Raw genomic sequence first — 15,975 nt, forward strand, 5'->3', positions numbered from 1 at the left:
TACGATGAACTCAAACATTTGAACAAGCTCATAGATGAATTCAAAACAGCTACAAGATACTACAGATTAACTCACCCGTGAGACTAAACCTATAAATTAAAGAATTAAAATGGATGTTAAGTGATCGGAGTGATTATCAGAGTTAATATGTATACTATTATAGACATTGATGGTTAAATTTAAAATTTAATTGACCAGACTCCAACTTATATATGGGGAAATGTACCTAATCAGACATGAAAAGATTTCATTCTTAAGACATTTGACTCCATGGACCATAAGTAATTTGAAGCTCGTATCTCGTATCCTTCCCTCTTGGGGGTTGCACTGAACTATATCACGATCATCAATCATAATTATTATCCAGAATCAAGAATCAAAGAACCTCCACGATGAACTATGTAAAAACTATCCCACTATTTCCACCAAGATAAATGCTTCCGTTTCTCCATAAACCAATGATTCTTCAGCTCAAATGATATCTGCCTTATTGTCCCATCGAAATCCATTAATTTGCGTCAAATCGGCATACCCCACGAGACACAATAACCCCACGGAAATTAGAGTCTACCTCTAGAAATGGGAAATAAAATTGGTGAATGGAAGAGTATATAGTGTAGATTCCCGGTGGAAATGGGATTTGAGATCCAAGGTTTCTCGAACAATAGATTTTTCACTTTTGCTAGATGATAAGATGTATAAATACAAATACAAATAACTCAGGGGTTTCAAAGGTTCAAGAAGTTTAAAGCATACTTAATAGTGGATCATTATCATAGTGATATACAATAATGTTCAGATCGGCTGTCATTCGTTCAAGTCGATTGACTTCAAGAACCCTAAATCAAGTTAAATATTCGAGATCTATACAAACATCAACTCACATTTCAAATCAATATTCTAAGAAAGCCTTGCTTGGGATAGCATTATCAATTATAGGTACTACCGGGATACTATCACAATTATCAAACAAGTTATCGAACGATGATTCAAAAACTTCATTATATCCGGAATCTTCAACAACACCTTTAAATGATCTTAAACCACCTCAATATGGATCAATTGAAGATTTCCAAAAAGCTAAAGAAGAGATCCTTAAAATAGTATCAGAAGATAATATAGCAACATCAAAATCAGAATTAGACTCACATTCAGATACTTATTTCAACTCACATCATGCTCATGAAGATCAAAGACCTCATCTAATTGTTTTCCCATCATCAACTGAACAAGTTTCAGAAATATTGAAAATTACACATAAATATAAAATCCCAATTATTCCATTCTCAGGTGGTACTTCACTTGAGGGACATTATATAGCTACCACTGGTACACCATCAATAACATTAGATTTATCTAAAAACATGGGGAATATAATTGCATTACATAAAGAAGATTTAGATGTTGTTGTACAACCAGGTGTTGGATGGGAAGATCTTCATGAGTTTCTAGGTGAAGAAGGTTTACTATTTGGTCCAGATCCAGGCCCTGGTGCTTTAATTGGAGGTATGATTTCCACTTCATGTTCTGGTACAAATGCTGCAAGATATGGTACAATGAAGGAAAATGTTGCTGGATTAACTGTTGTTTTAGCTGATGGTACAATAATTAAAACTAAGAATAGACCAAGAAAATCAAGTGCTGGTTATAATTTAACTGGATTAATTATTGGATCTGAAGGTACTTTAGGAATTGTTACTGAAGCTACATTAAAATTACATGTCAAACCAAAAGAAGAAACTGTTGCCGTGGTTAGTTTCGATAAAATTAGTGATGCTTCAAATACGGTTGCTGATATTGTTCAAATGGGGATTCAAGTTAATGCAGTTGAATTATTAGATGGTAAAATGATGAAAGTTGTAAATGATAGTGGTGAAACTACAAGAACATGGATTGAATCTCCAACTTTATTTTTTAAAATTGGTGCAAATAATAATAATGTATTAAAAGAATTAATTAATGAAGTTAATGAAATTTCAACAAAAAATAAATCTTCAAATTTTGAATTTGCTAAAAATAAAGATGAAATTGATGAATTATGGTCTGCAAGAAAAATGGCACTTTGGTCAACAATTAATCAAGGTAGACAACAAGATCCAAATATGCAAATTTGGACAACAGATGTTGCAGTTCCAATATCTAAACTAGGTAAAGTATTAGAAGAAACTCAACAAGATATGGAACAAAGTGGGTTAACAGCAACTTTAGTTGGTCATGCTGGTGATGGTAATTTCCATGCCTTTTTGTTATATAAACCTGAACAAAGATCAATAGCTGAAAAACTGGTATCAAATATGGTTCAAAGAGCTATTAAAGCCGAAGGAACATGTACTGGTGAACATGGTGTTGGTTATGGTAAAAGAGATTTCCTATTGGAAGAATTAGGTGAAGAACCTGTAAATATGATGAGAAGAATTAAAATTTCATTAGATCCTCTTAGATTATTAAATCCTGATAAAATTTTCAAAATTGATCCAAATGATAAAGAACATTGATAAACCTTAATTAGAAAATCAATATATGTTTCTTTTTATCAAAAATCTAAGACAAGTAAACCTGCGATTTCTTCTAAATGTTGAGCATCTAACACATCACCAATCAATTGATTTTGTAAAGCATCTGAATCACCTTTATTAATAGCATCTTTTGGATTTTCTCGAACATCATTAGCTCTTAAAATTGCCTCTCTAATAAACATTTTTAAATATTCAGATGAAAGTTCTAAAGTTTGTTGAGTAATTTTAGAATCTTCATGTTCAAAAACAGCAGTTTGAAATAATCTTGATAATGTGGTAATAGGGATCTTTGTTTCTTCTTCTGATGTCATTTTGAATTGTTTGTAGTTTTTGTTGTTGTTGGTTATTAGTATGAAGACGCGTAAATTTTGATTTTTTTTTGTATATAGTGCTTAGGAACCCGATCTTCATGACAGAGCACATTATGCGGCCTACAAATATATACTTCTGATCTATTATTTCATAGCATTTCATTAAATTCATTAAACATTAGCAAGTATATAAATATATAAGTATTTGATATTTATTATTCTTCAATATCTAAAATAGCCCAATAACCTAACCCATAAAATTCAGTTTTAACAGTAATGAAAATTGGAATTTTCTTATCCAGTTCATTTGAATTAAATTCAATATTTATTGGTAAACAACACCAGTTTATACCTTGTTCTTTAACATCATATTCAAAATTATATTTAGATCTATTCATTAATTCTACCCTTGATATCTTGGTTTCTCTTGTTAACATCACCGTAGGGATTGATTTAACAAAATTTTCTAAATTCTTGGAAGAATCAGGTTTAGAATCTAATAAAATTTCAGTTATTGGTAAATGAACTTTATGATTTGTTGTTGGGATGGAACTATATGATGATATTGTTATTTCCATTTTAACAGATTGAGGGTTTTGGAAAGATAATAAAAATCTATTTGGTAGATTTTCTAAATTATGAATTTGAATTGTTGGTAGATAATCTATAGCATTTGATAATTTGTAAAATTTTGATGAAGTTATTTCTTTATCAGGTTTCATTAATGAATTTCTACATGCTTTACATCTTTTTGATGTTTTTATTGATAATTTTGTAGAAATTGGTGGTATTTTTATTGTTTTATCTTTTGGAGGAATTATTGATTTCATTGATTGTTTATAATTAATTATTGAATCATTTGAATGTTGATTTTTCAAATATGTCATTGATGATTGATCTAAATTTTGATTTAATTTTGTGATTGAATCTCTTTGTAAATATTTTTCTAAATCCATTGGTTTATTATCATTTAATTTCAAATTTATCATTTCCATTGTTATATTCTTTGGGATTTGGAAATTTCCTTGTAAAATTTGTTTCCTTTGAATATAAAACAGTTCTAATTTACTAAATTTTTGCATTTCATCAGTTTGATTTATTTGAGATTTTGCCACTCGGGATAAAGCTCTTGATTTTTCTAATTCACCAGTTTCCCAAGACCATTGACACTTGGAGTTTAAACATTTTAATTTATAATTTTTTATCTTTGGAGATTGAATATGAATACTAACATTTGAATTACAAATTGGACAATCAAAACAATTTTTGGAACAAGAACTATAATCTGGTTTCATTTCAACAAGACATTTAGGACAATATTTTAATATAACTTCAGGTTCAATACATTTCCGACATTTAATACTTTGACAATGTTCACAATAATTTAAATTTGATAATAAATGATGAGTATTTAAATCAATGATTGTTTGAGGGAATGAATCCAATTGTAATGCCGATGGATCTATTTCATGACCTATATCAATTGGTTCACTGCATGGACAAAAAATTGAAACAGTCATGTCTAAATAACCCTTCAATCAAAAAGTCAATCAACAAAAAGATCATATAAATTCCTACAAATGTTTATTATACGCGCGACAAAATGCGCGACAAAATCCATCAAATGACATAATCATGACATAATCAATTTTCATTTTCAATCGCGAATTCTGATTTTTTTTTTTTTGATTTTCTCGGGTTGGAAAATTAAAAGCGTTGATAAAGAAAAAGCTGACAAGTTTCTTTAATACATCACAGGAACTTTGAAAAGGGAAAAGATAGATTTATATTACAATGGGGTTAGCATCGTCTAAATTGGTTGATTCTCTTATGGAGGGTACAAATTGTATGTTTTTGATATGCTTTGATAGTTATGATGATTATATTGATTGCTAACATTCTTTTCTTATAGTTGATCATGAAGAAATTGATCGTTTACGTAAAAGATTTATGAAATTAGATGCTGATAGTAGTGGTACTATATCAGTTGATGAATTCATGGCTATCCCGGGTGTTGCGTCAAATCCATTAGCTTTAAGATTAATTGAAACATTTGATATAGATGGTAGTGGAGATGTTGATTTTAAAGAATTTATTACAGGTTTAAGTATATTTAGTGGTAAAGGTCTTAAAGATGATAAATTAAGATTTGCATTTCAAATATATGATGTTGATAAAGATGGATATATATCAAATGGGGAATTATTTATTGTTTTAAAAATGATGGTTGGTAAAAATCTTGATGAAGATCAATTACAACAAATTGTTGATAGAACAATAATGGAAAATGATGTTGATGGAGATGGGAAATTAAGTTTCCAAGAATTCAAAAGAGCAGTTGAAGATACTGAAGTTGCAAAGACATTAACATTGGAAAGTTTTTAAAATGTATAGTATTAGTTTGGTATATAATGGGGAATTGTTTATATATAAAATATATTGGGTTATCGGTGTTAATTAAAAAGGGATTTATAACCGACAATTGATTGGCTTATATTAGGATCAGTTTAAGGTAATAAGTTACAACTTAAACTGTAGCCACTAGCGTGAACTGCAATCTTCATAAGATCTGATCAGTTGAAGTAATCAAAGTTGCATACTATTTAAAGTTGAGTGCATTAAGCATTAAGGTATACGTTTTAAACCCCGTGTAACCGTGGGGTGGTAAATAATAATAGACATTTTTCATTTGTTGTTTGAAAGTCAAAACTGTATAGCTATTAGCTAATAGTATATGATATGTGTGTATGTGCTAACGTGTCTTTCAATCGAGAGGAGATATTCTATGTTAGGCAAGGATTTGTTTGAAGGTTTATACATGGGTTAATTGATGTAGAGGTTAACTAATAACCATATTAAAGATCAGTTGATACTTGAGTTATTCCATTGAACATATATCGGAAGAATATGAACCATACATAGACCAGTTAATATACAGATTCCAAATATCCGGATCTTTAATTAGAACTTCCACATACATCTTGTCTTATATCTTATATCTACGATCATCTATAGAAGTTTGATTGCATGTACTGATGGGAAAAATAGAAGATAGAAGATATAAAAGACGTTTTCAATAAAGACCAAAAGGCTAATTGTTATAGCTGAGTATATAGTTATGAACAATTGAAAGACCTTAAGGTGATTAGAGACCACTATTAACCATCAATTGAGCAATGAGCTGTTAAATTTTGATATTTCGTGAGCTAATCATAACTGTTCACTGTTCACATATGAGTTACTTTACAGCATTCCACAGAGTGATTGAATTGGCTTTTTAATCCATTTTAACACTGTTAGCGTATTAGCGATAAGTTTCTCGCTAAAGGAACCTCCTATAATATCCTGAAGGGGAGTTCAAAGGAAGTCCAAAGGGAGTCCAATGGGAACTTAGACAGAGTCCCAAGAAAACCTAAAGGGAAACTCATCCGCCTAACGCCAGCACGCTAGTTAACTGCCTTTAGCCTAACTTCCCAAAATCAAAATCCTGTCTACGTTGCCCGAGACTGTGACCGACTGTTTGTTTCTGTTTAAATATGTTAGTTTCTGTACGAATCCATCAATAACTTCTTTCTGTTTAACCTTTTTTTTATTTAGCTTTGGGTGTGTTGAATGTTCTGCCTAGGGTTGGCTACGTAGACCTGTTCATATCTAATTCTTCTCCCTGTCTCTGCCTAGAGGCTAAACACGCACCCTGCCTAGTGCTTACAAGTTACCAGCTGCCGTGTTCTAATTGCTGGTGTGTGTACATTTGCGCCTTTGTGAATTTTTGTTTCATCGTGAAACAGTTGATCGTTTTTGGCAGGAAGCGATTTCGGGGAGATGAATACGATCCAAAGTACGAGAAAATCACAAAGCAAAGACAACATGGAGCTCAAACCATTGTGAAGTAACTACTCCAAGGAAAGAAGATTAAACAGAGACAGTAGTTACTACAATACACCAATGACTACCCACCTACCACCCACCCACCATCCTTCTAGAACACTCTCGTATCGACCCATCTGATAAACCGCTGTGCATCGTAATTCCCTTACCATCCATGTCCGAAAGACTCTATAGATCTCAATTGAATCAACTCTTCAACAAACTTGGAATCAGGATCAAATCCAAGCTTAAGATTGCAGAACATGAACAAACAGCTGTCAAATTAAACGCTAGTACAACATCTTCCAAGTTTCCCTCTCAGATTTTAATTGAATTGTGCGCATTTAATTACAGATATTTTGTCATTTTTTTTCTCACTTTCTCACAATTTGTTTGAAGATGAAACAATTTGTAACTTGAGCCAACATATTGAAAAATTTATCAGCTAATTATTATACTTAACAACCTATTCTTTTCATGTAATGCTACTATTTATGAAACATCATTGCTCTTGAAACCATCGTTCCATTGGGTAATCAAAGTGTTAATCCTAGCTGTTTGCAATTAAATAACCTTAGATATTTGTACACGCGTAGCATAGCGTTGCATTCATATATTTAAACTTAAGTTTCTTGATTTTAATAATTTATACTTCAAATGAGGTCAAAGTATATCATTTAAATATAAACTTGGATCCTCATTTCAAATAATTCTTAATTAATACACCATAGTGTTTAAGATTTGTTCATATATTACATACATTATCAATCAAACTGGTACTATACATTATTACAATTAATACCCACCATTATATCATCTCCATATTATCATCAAAAAGGTTTCATCTTTCCACCAATTTAGGCCCATAAATTCACTTTCACCTAATATCATAACCTTATATTTCAAAATTTCATCATACCAATATCAACTTATACCTACATCATACCACAATATCAATGACATCTGAACATTTATTTAATAATTCATATGATAATACTACATCAACAACTTCAAATTCTTCAAGACAAAATAGTATAAATGATGATGATTTATCAATGATTCCTCAAGAAGAAATTGATAAATTTTTACCTTCAAATTTTCCAATGATTATAAGGACATCATCAATTGATAATAATAATAATGAAGCAAATGATATTCTCAAAATTCCATTAAGAAGACAAATTTTTAATGATAAAAAAATTTTAAAACAAGTGCTAACAAAACCTAAAAAAGGTGTTTATATGTGTAATCATTGTGATGAAATTTTTTATACATTTGGTGAATTATTAGATCATTTTGATCAATTTGATGTTAAAAGACCTCATAAATGTTCTCATTTAGATTGTCCTTGGAAAATTGTTGGTTTTAATAGAGTTCGTCAATTAAATAGACATGAATCCTCGGTACATTCAACTGATAAAGAATTTAAATGTCATATATCAAATTGTAATAAAAAATTTGGTAGAGTTGATTTACTTAATAGACATTTAAAAAGTGTTCATGAAAATAAAAATTCAAGATTTAATAGAAAATTATCAAAAGATTTAAGTCAACATCAACAGAATCATCAACAAGGAAGTTATCAACATAATTATCAACAGAATTATCAAGGGTTTAGTTGGAACTCTCCAACTGGTTCATTAAGTTCAATAGATGATCATGATCAAACTTCTCCAGTTATAACACCAATTCAAATTAATTCTCAACGTTCACAACGTGGTTCACAAGATTCTCAAATTGATTCACAGCAGGATTCATCAAATAATCAAAGAAGAAATTCAAAATATAAACATACAATTGAATTCTTAACAAATTCAAATGAATCAAATGAATCAAAAGATTAAAAGATTTGGTTTTAAAAAGATTATTTCATAACGATTCTTCATGAATTCATAGAGTTCTGGTTTTAGATTTTGGTTTCAATTTTGGTTTCAAAGTTTGGTTTTAATTTCATTAGATTTTTGCATTCAGGTGTTTTAATTGTTTTCTTTGGTTTTATACTCATACAAAGTATCCTTTTGTATCCTTTTGTATTCTTTTATACCCTTTGTTTTACTTTCTTTTTTGAAGGTTTTAAATAGTTTAAAATTGTAAATACTCAGTCATTTTCTTAGCATATAATAAAAAACAGAATTATAATTTATTCAACTTTATACAATAACTTTTTTTGTAGCTTTTAAACTTATTTTTGTTGTGATTGTTTCTTAAAATTTTATGGAAAATTTTGTTCGTTGAATGAAAAATCATTAAAACAAACTGATTTCCCACCCAATTTGTATGAAAATTCCATCATTTTACAAATTCAATATCAACAAAAATAACAAAACATTTCAACAAAATGATATATTATTAGATTCTTTTTAAACTATTTTTCCCATTGATATATGTACATGTTTAAATTAGGGAAATCAAGGCTTCAAAAGAATCTTTGTTGGTAATGCTTAACTTTTTTTAACCTAGAAATGAAGAAAAAAATTTTCAACTCGAACTAAAAGACCAAAAAACATAAAGAACAGGGATTAATAAAATTATTTTAAATATCCTTCATCATAAACTGATAATTTATTTAAAACTCTATCATCAACAGTCAATTCTTGAACCCATTCACTTTGTCTTTCTTTAGCTCTATCAACCCATTTTTTAGGCCATTCTAATTCTTCATCCAAGGCAAAATTTAAATCAGTTTCTTTATTAAATGATCTAGTTTGATTTTCAACTAATGCAACAGTCAATTTCCCATATTCTTCAGTATAATAACGTCTTGTATAAAATCTATAAAGACGAATTGGGAAATTTAGAAATCCTTGTAAGAAAAAAACAGGAATAACTGCAATTGGTTGTTGGAAAAATGGTGATATTTGTGAATTTGTTGGTATTTTTTGATTAAAATTTAAATATTTAATTAATTCTGGTGCTAGTTTAGAATTTGGATAATCAGTTGTTGATATAAATGGTTTTGGAATTGGTAATTCTTCAGGTTTATCTTCAGAATTTTCATCATTTTCTTTGTTTTCAGAGGTTTCATCATTTGATTTTTCTGATTGTTCTGATTGTTCATTAGATCCATCTTTATTTTCACTTACTGAGGTTTCAGATACAGAAGTATTTGAATCCACAGGAGTTTCAACATTATTTTCAACTTTAGATTCAACATTTTCGATACTTGTTACAACAGGTGGTTCAATTGATTTATTAAAATCCTCCATTTCACGATGATCTAAAGGTTTTTCTAAAGGACCTAATAAACCTTCATGTAATCCATGTAAATATTCTTTATAAGCACCTCTACCAATACATAAAACACCACCTTGTAAAGTTGGATCTTTGATATCAACTTCTTCACTTTTGATTGGATCATCTTTATGAATATTATTATAATAAACACCTAAAACATTTTGCATTTGTAAATCATCTGTAAATTTTTTAGATTCTAATGCTTCAATTTTTTCCTTTGTTGGTTTATTAGATTTAAAATATGATTTAAATCTATTATACCATTTTTGTTCATTTTGTAATTTGATTAAATTCTCTTCATTTTCCAAGATATTACGACGTAATTCTCTAATTTCAGCTGCAACTGTACTTCTTATAACACCTTGTCTATTTTCAGATTTAATTTGGAAATCAACACCACCAGAATTCAAAATTGGTTTAACATATTTTCTAAAAATTGCCATTGATTCATCTAAATAATCATCTGGAGGTGGTGCAATATATATGGTAATCTTTCTTGATAATTGATTTGGACCTAAAGGTTTAGCACCATATTTAGCAACTCTTTCACACAATTTAGATCTAATTTGAGATTGTTGATATTTATCATATAATACACCACCAATTAAACCTGAAGTAACAGCCCAAAAAATCATCCAATTTCTTGATGGTAGTCTTAAAACAGGGATACCCATAGCTTGGAATGCAGGATTTGTATAACCTTTTGGTTTTGGTGGATTGATTTTAGCGTTAGCAGTAGTAGCAGCAGTAGCACCATTAGCACCATTAGCACCATTAGCAGCAGCAGCAGGAACCTCAACCGCTTTACCTTCCACAGCGACTTTTGTCTCAGCTGGTTTCACCTCTGGCACCTTGGCCGTGTCCTTATTATCAGCCATCGTAGCCACAATCTCTGCCTAATACCCTTTGAATAGACTCTCCAATGAATCAATTAGATCTCCATCACTTTACAAATTTCCCAAAAAAAAAGGTTTTTTCTGTCAATTTTAACCGTGTCTTAAAAATCTCAACGTTGAAGTTTTCAAAAAATCAAAAAATTGAATTTTGGCGGCAGCGAAATTGTGGGAAAACACATCAACAGACGCTGGAAAGAAAACAAAAAGGACAACAAATAAGAAAGAAACACACAAGAAAGGTGGAATAAGTTGACATTTATAAAGAAACAGCAGTGGTGATAGTATTAGGCACACACAGAGACAAGAACATATTCCAAAAGACATACTCTCTCGTTTTTTCTGGTTTTCAAAAGGTATATTTTTAGCTACACTTTCCGATTCCAAGGATAACAAATCAACAAAGGCAAGAAACACATTTTATTAGGGAAAGAACCAAAATAGATATTTTTTTTTTCAATCAAAATATTGTTCTTTTCTCATCTCTCATCCCTAAGTCAATCCATATCAAGCATTAATACAAGATAAGAGAAAGATTTTCATAATTATGGGTCACAATCATAATAATAACATAGATGATGCTAATGCTGCAGTATCAGAACACAATGAACATAGTCAATCAACTCAAGACGTTACAATGAGAGATTCAGGTGCATCTAATGTAAATCTGAATTCTCAACCTTCAGCTATGAATATTGATTCACAAAATAATGATGATGATCATAATAATGAAGATTCAATTCAACATGAAGAAGACGTGTCATCAAGACCTCAAACAAGACCAAGAAGGAGATCAACTATAATTTTAACTGATGATCCTGAATTTGAAAAATTGAAAAGTAAAAGAGAAGATTATAATTTAACTCCAGATTTAACTAATGAAGAATCAATTTCTAAATTAGAAGATCATAATAATTCACAAGATTCTCAACATAATAATAATACTGTTCCTTTTGAAATTGAATGGGTTCAAGGTGGTGAAAATGTTTTCATTACTGGGTCTTTTACAGGTTGGAGAAAAATGATTAAATTAACAAAAGATGATCCAAATTCAAATAGATTTTCAATAACTTTAAAATTACCAATAGGAACTCATCGTTTTAGATTTGTTGTTGATAATGAACTGCAATTTTCTGATCATTTACCAACAGCCACTGATCATATGGGTAATTTTGTTAATTATATTGAAATTCAACAACCTGATATTCAAATGAGTCATGATGGTTCAACTAATGATGATTTATTAAACAATAATAATAATAATAAACAACAACAACAAACTGAAAAAGAACAAGAACAAGAAGTTCAAGATCAACATCAACAATATAATCAAAAACCAAAACATTCATTTGATCAATTATCTTCAAATGAAAAAGAACGTAAAGATTCTAATTTAGGTTTAACAAATGATGATGATGATATGGGTAATGGTTATTCAAGATTTCATGAAGAAGCTTCATTAAAACCAAAATTAAATTATGTTAGTGATATTCCTGCAGTTTTCACAGATCCTTCAGTTATGGAACAATATTATTTAACTTTAGATAATAATGCTCAAAATAATCAAAATCAAGCTTGGTTAACACCACCTCAATTACCTCCACATTTAGAAAGTGTTATTTTAAATCAATTCTCAACACAGGATAAAAGTAATTCAAGTGGTGCTTTACCAATTCCAAATCATGTTGTTTTAAATCATTTAGCAACAACTAGTATAAAACATAATACACTTGCTGTTGCTAGTGTTGTTAGATATAAAAGAAAATATGCTACTCAAGTGCTATATGCACCACTTCAATGAAGAAAGTTATAGTATATGAATATTAAAGTTAGGAAACACATCAAGTACAAATAAAAAGAGTTTATTGATACAGAAAAAAACAATTAAAAAAAGCAAAAACATATAGAAAAGTTTTAAAAAAAAAGCAAAGCTCACGTATACATCTTGATCTGCTTTAGTTTCTCTCTTTGATTCTTTGTTTATTATTTATAATATTAATGTCATGACGGTTTAAAAGTTAAAACTTGTAAATTACTTATATTGAATTGTTACCATAGTGACACATAAGTACCATACTTTGAATTCGCGACAATTACATAATCGTTTGTTTTGATTTCATTTAAAGCGAAACATCAACAAAAAAAAAACAAAAATTAATTGTTAAGGAAATATTGATGATTTAGTTGAGATCAAACAAGAAATTGATTAGGTACCATATTTTAACAAGGGATCTTTGTTGTTCTCGTGTCTTTTGTTGGTCTGGTTTTGCATTTGCTACGTGATTTTTGTGGTTTTTGGGTACTTGGTTGTGATATTTTAGCATTTCATATTCAAACATTTTAGCGTGTACAAAGGGAATCATAAGATTTGAAATTTGATTTATTCTGTTCACAAGAGATTCATATCAATCAAGAGTTGACTTTGCACAAAAGACAAGTTACATATAGGGAAAACTCGGTATGAGCATACCTTCTTCAAGAGAATCTTCAGTGACGGTAGCGGTTCGTGTAAGACCATTTACTCAACAAGAAGCTTCACATTTAGTTGTTAATAAAGAAGATCAATTTTTCTTAGGTGATGGTGCTTTAACTTTTAATGATTCAAGACAAGAAAATAAAGAAAATGTATATAAATCTTCAACTCCAAAAAGATTTGCTCCAAAAGGTTTAAGAAAAATTGTTGATGTTGTTGATGATCGAATGTTAATTTTTGATCCACCTGAAAATAATCCATTAGCTAAAATTTCAAAAAATGTTTCAACAAATGGGAAAAGAAGTACAAGATTTAAAGAACATAGATTTGTTTTCGATAAATTATTTGATGAAGGAGCGGCTCAAGAAGAAGTTTATTATAATACTACAAGACCTCTATTAGATAGTGTATTAGATGGATTTAATGGTACTATTTTTGCATATGGTGCTACTGGTTGTGGTAAAACTCATACAATTAGTGGGACAATGGATTCTCCAGGGATAATTTTCTTAACAATGAAGGAATTATTTGAAAGAATTGATGATTTGAAAGATACAAAATTAGTTGATGTTTCATTATCTTATCTGGAAATTTATAATGAAACAATTAGAGATTTAATGCAACCAGATAATGGTGGGAAACTGTTAACTTTAAGAGAAGATGCTAATTCAAGAATCAATGTTAGTAATTTGACAACTCATAAACCTCAATCTGTTGAAGATGTCATGGATATGATTATTATTGGTAATAAAAACAGAACAAGTTCACCAACAGAAGCAAATGCAACCTCTTCAAGATCTCATGCTGTTTTACAAATTAATGTTACACAGAAAAATAGAACTGCTGATGTTAAACAAGATCATACTTTTGCAACTTTATCAATTATTGATCTTGCTGGTAGTGAACGAGCTGCTGCAACTAAAAATAGAGGTGAAAGATTACATGAAGGTGCAAATATTAATAAATCATTATTGGCATTAGGTAATTGTATTAATGCGTTATGTGATGTAAGAAGAAGAAATCATGTTCCTTATAGAGATTCCAAATTAACAAGATTATTAAAATTTTCACTAGGTGGTAATTGTAAAACTGTGATGATTGTTTGTATTAGTCCTTCAAGTCAGCATTATGATGAAACTTTGAATACATTGAAATATGCAAATAGAGCTAAAGAAATCAAAACAAAAGTTTCAAGAAATCAACATTCATTAAATAGACATGTTGCTTCTTATTTAAAATTAATTACAGAACAAAAACAAGAGATTGATGAACTAAGACAAAGAGAAGGATTAATTGTTCAACAAGCCATTGAAAGACACAATAACAAGAAAGACAGAGTACAAATCGGTGTTATTGAATTCATTGATACCTTAAAGCAAAATTTAAACTCTAAAAAATTTCAACATTTAAAATTGAAAAAATCATCAATTTTATGTAAAAGAAAATTATTACTGTTACATCGTGGTGAATTACAAAAATATCTGAGAAGTATTGATTCAATTCATAATCCAATTCTGGAATTTTCAAATGCATATACAGCAATTGAAGATCTGGTTGATAAAATTACAAATAAGATTCAAGAATTAGAAATATTATTTGATGAAGAGAGTGAATTAGACTTAATTTTATCTGGTTCTGCAAATAGTGGGATAAGGAAATTATCAGAATTAGAAGCTTGGTCAAGTTATGATAAAATCACTTTAGATACTACATTATCACTGATGAAGGATTCAGTTGATGGAACAATTATTCATAATGCTTCAATAGCATTTGATAAGATTTTATTATCAGATTCTTTTATGACAAATTTTAAATGTATTAGTACAAATTTATTTCAAATTATTAATCAATTATCAATATTACAAAATGATTCAGATAAAATGGATACATTAAAAGGTGAATTGCGTTTAGTTTTACATGAATTTTATCAATCATTTGATCAATCTTTAAATGAAATTTTAAACATTGATTCTAAATTTGAAAAATTTATTGCACAACTGCAATATGATATTACATCTGAAATTTCAATACCTACATCACCAATTAGACAAATTGCAAGAGCTAGAACATCTTCACCTTTCAATAAAGCTTCACCAATTTCTAAAATGACACAAAATGGTATTTCCAAAATAACTAAGAATACATCATCACCATTAAGACCACCAATTAATAAGAATAAAGCTATCAAAAAAGTAAGATGGAATGTACCAGATGAATCATTAAATGAAGCTGATCCAGATTCAGATATAAGTATGGATGATCTTGCCAAAGATACAGATAAATTAGAAATGCATTCGTCAATGAGTTTAAATAATGATCAAAGTATATTAGATCAAAGTTTTTCAGAATTAGAAAATTCATTATCAAAACCTAAAAAAAGAAAATCATTGACATCAAAATCATTACAACCAATATCAAATGGTCCAAGAAGGTCATTAACTGGAAATTTAACAAATAATAACTCAAATGAAACTAATATATCTAGTGGGTTGGGTCCACCTATTAGATTAAATAATATTTTAAATGATACCCAAAGTGATTAGTGAGGAAAAAGTTTTTGAGGCATGATATATTTGAAGTATACAAATATAGTGAATATAATGAAGTTTATGATGAGATTAAGTGTTAACGTAGATTATTGCGATTACTACTTGATATTTACAATATATTTGTGGTTCACC

The 15,975-nt window shown here is 29.3% G+C and overlaps 8 protein-coding genes across 8 annotated transcripts; 5 read left to right on the forward strand and 3 right to left on the reverse strand.

Annotated features, from left to right (window-relative positions):
• Positions 1-791: 791 nt before the first annotated feature.
• Positions 792-2,495, forward strand: DLD1 (D-lactate dehydrogenase; the record flags this gene model as incomplete). Its single annotated transcript, XM_011275662.1, has 1 exon — positions 792-2,495. The coding sequence occupies one exon, from the start codon at positions 792-794 to the stop codon at positions 2,493-2,495; it is 1,704 nt and encodes a 567-aa protein (XP_011273964.1).
• Positions 2,496-2,533: 38 nt separating this feature from the next.
• MHF2 (Mhf2p) lies at positions 2,534-2,827 on the reverse strand (the record flags this gene model as incomplete). The annotated part of the gene is made up of 1 exon (XM_011275663.1): positions 2,534-2,827. The coding sequence occupies one exon, from the start codon at positions 2,825-2,827 to the stop codon at positions 2,534-2,536; it is 294 nt and encodes a 97-aa protein (XP_011273965.1).
• Positions 2,828-3,042: 215 nt separating this feature from the next.
• Positions 3,043-4,347, reverse strand: BN7_3764 (Dynactin subunit 4; the record flags this gene model as incomplete). Its single annotated transcript, XM_011275664.1, has 1 exon — positions 3,043-4,347. One exon carries the CDS (start codon positions 4,345-4,347, stop codon positions 3,043-3,045), a length of 1,305 nt encoding a protein of 434 aa, XP_011273966.1.
• Positions 4,348-4,621: 274 nt separating this feature from the next.
• On the forward strand, positions 4,622-5,212 carry CNB1 (calcineurin regulatory subunit B; the record flags this gene model as incomplete). The annotated part of the gene is made up of 2 exons (XM_011275665.1): positions 4,622-4,664; positions 4,740-5,212. 2 exons carry the CDS (start codon positions 4,622-4,624, stop codon positions 5,210-5,212), a joined length of 516 nt encoding a protein of 171 aa, XP_011273967.1.
• A 2,438-nt stretch (positions 5,213-7,650) lies between these two features.
• On the forward strand, positions 7,651-8,538 carry BN7_3766 (Zinc finger protein; the record flags this gene model as incomplete). Its single annotated transcript, XM_011275666.1, has 1 exon — positions 7,651-8,538. The coding sequence occupies one exon, from the start codon at positions 7,651-7,653 to the stop codon at positions 8,536-8,538; it is 888 nt and encodes a 295-aa protein (XP_011273968.1).
• A 684-nt stretch (positions 8,539-9,222) lies between these two features.
• Positions 9,223-10,806, reverse strand: TIM54 (Tim22-complex subunit TIM54; the record flags this gene model as incomplete). The annotated part of the gene is made up of 1 exon (XM_011275667.1): positions 9,223-10,806. One exon carries the CDS (start codon positions 10,804-10,806, stop codon positions 9,223-9,225), a length of 1,584 nt encoding a protein of 527 aa, XP_011273969.1.
• A 562-nt stretch (positions 10,807-11,368) lies between these two features.
• On the forward strand, positions 11,369-12,622 carry BN7_3768 (protein kinase subunit beta; the record flags this gene model as incomplete). Its single annotated transcript, XM_011275668.1, has 1 exon — positions 11,369-12,622. The coding sequence occupies one exon, from the start codon at positions 11,369-11,371 to the stop codon at positions 12,620-12,622; it is 1,254 nt and encodes a 417-aa protein (XP_011273970.1).
• A 659-nt stretch (positions 12,623-13,281) lies between these two features.
• Positions 13,282-15,837, forward strand: BN7_3769 (kinesin family protein; the record flags this gene model as incomplete). The annotated part of the gene is made up of 1 exon (XM_011275669.1): positions 13,282-15,837. One exon carries the CDS (start codon positions 13,282-13,284, stop codon positions 15,835-15,837), a length of 2,556 nt encoding a protein of 851 aa, XP_011273971.1.
• Positions 15,838-15,975: the final 138 nt, after the last annotated feature.

This window comes from Wickerhamomyces ciferrii, contig 00111, assembly GCF_000313485.1.
Source record: "Wickerhamomyces ciferrii WGS project CAIF00000000 data, strain NRRL Y-1031 F-60-10, contig 00111, whole genome shotgun sequence".
Lineage (NCBI taxonomy): Eukaryota > Fungi > Ascomycota > Saccharomycetes > Phaffomycetales > Wickerhamomycetaceae > Hansenula > Hansenula ciferrii.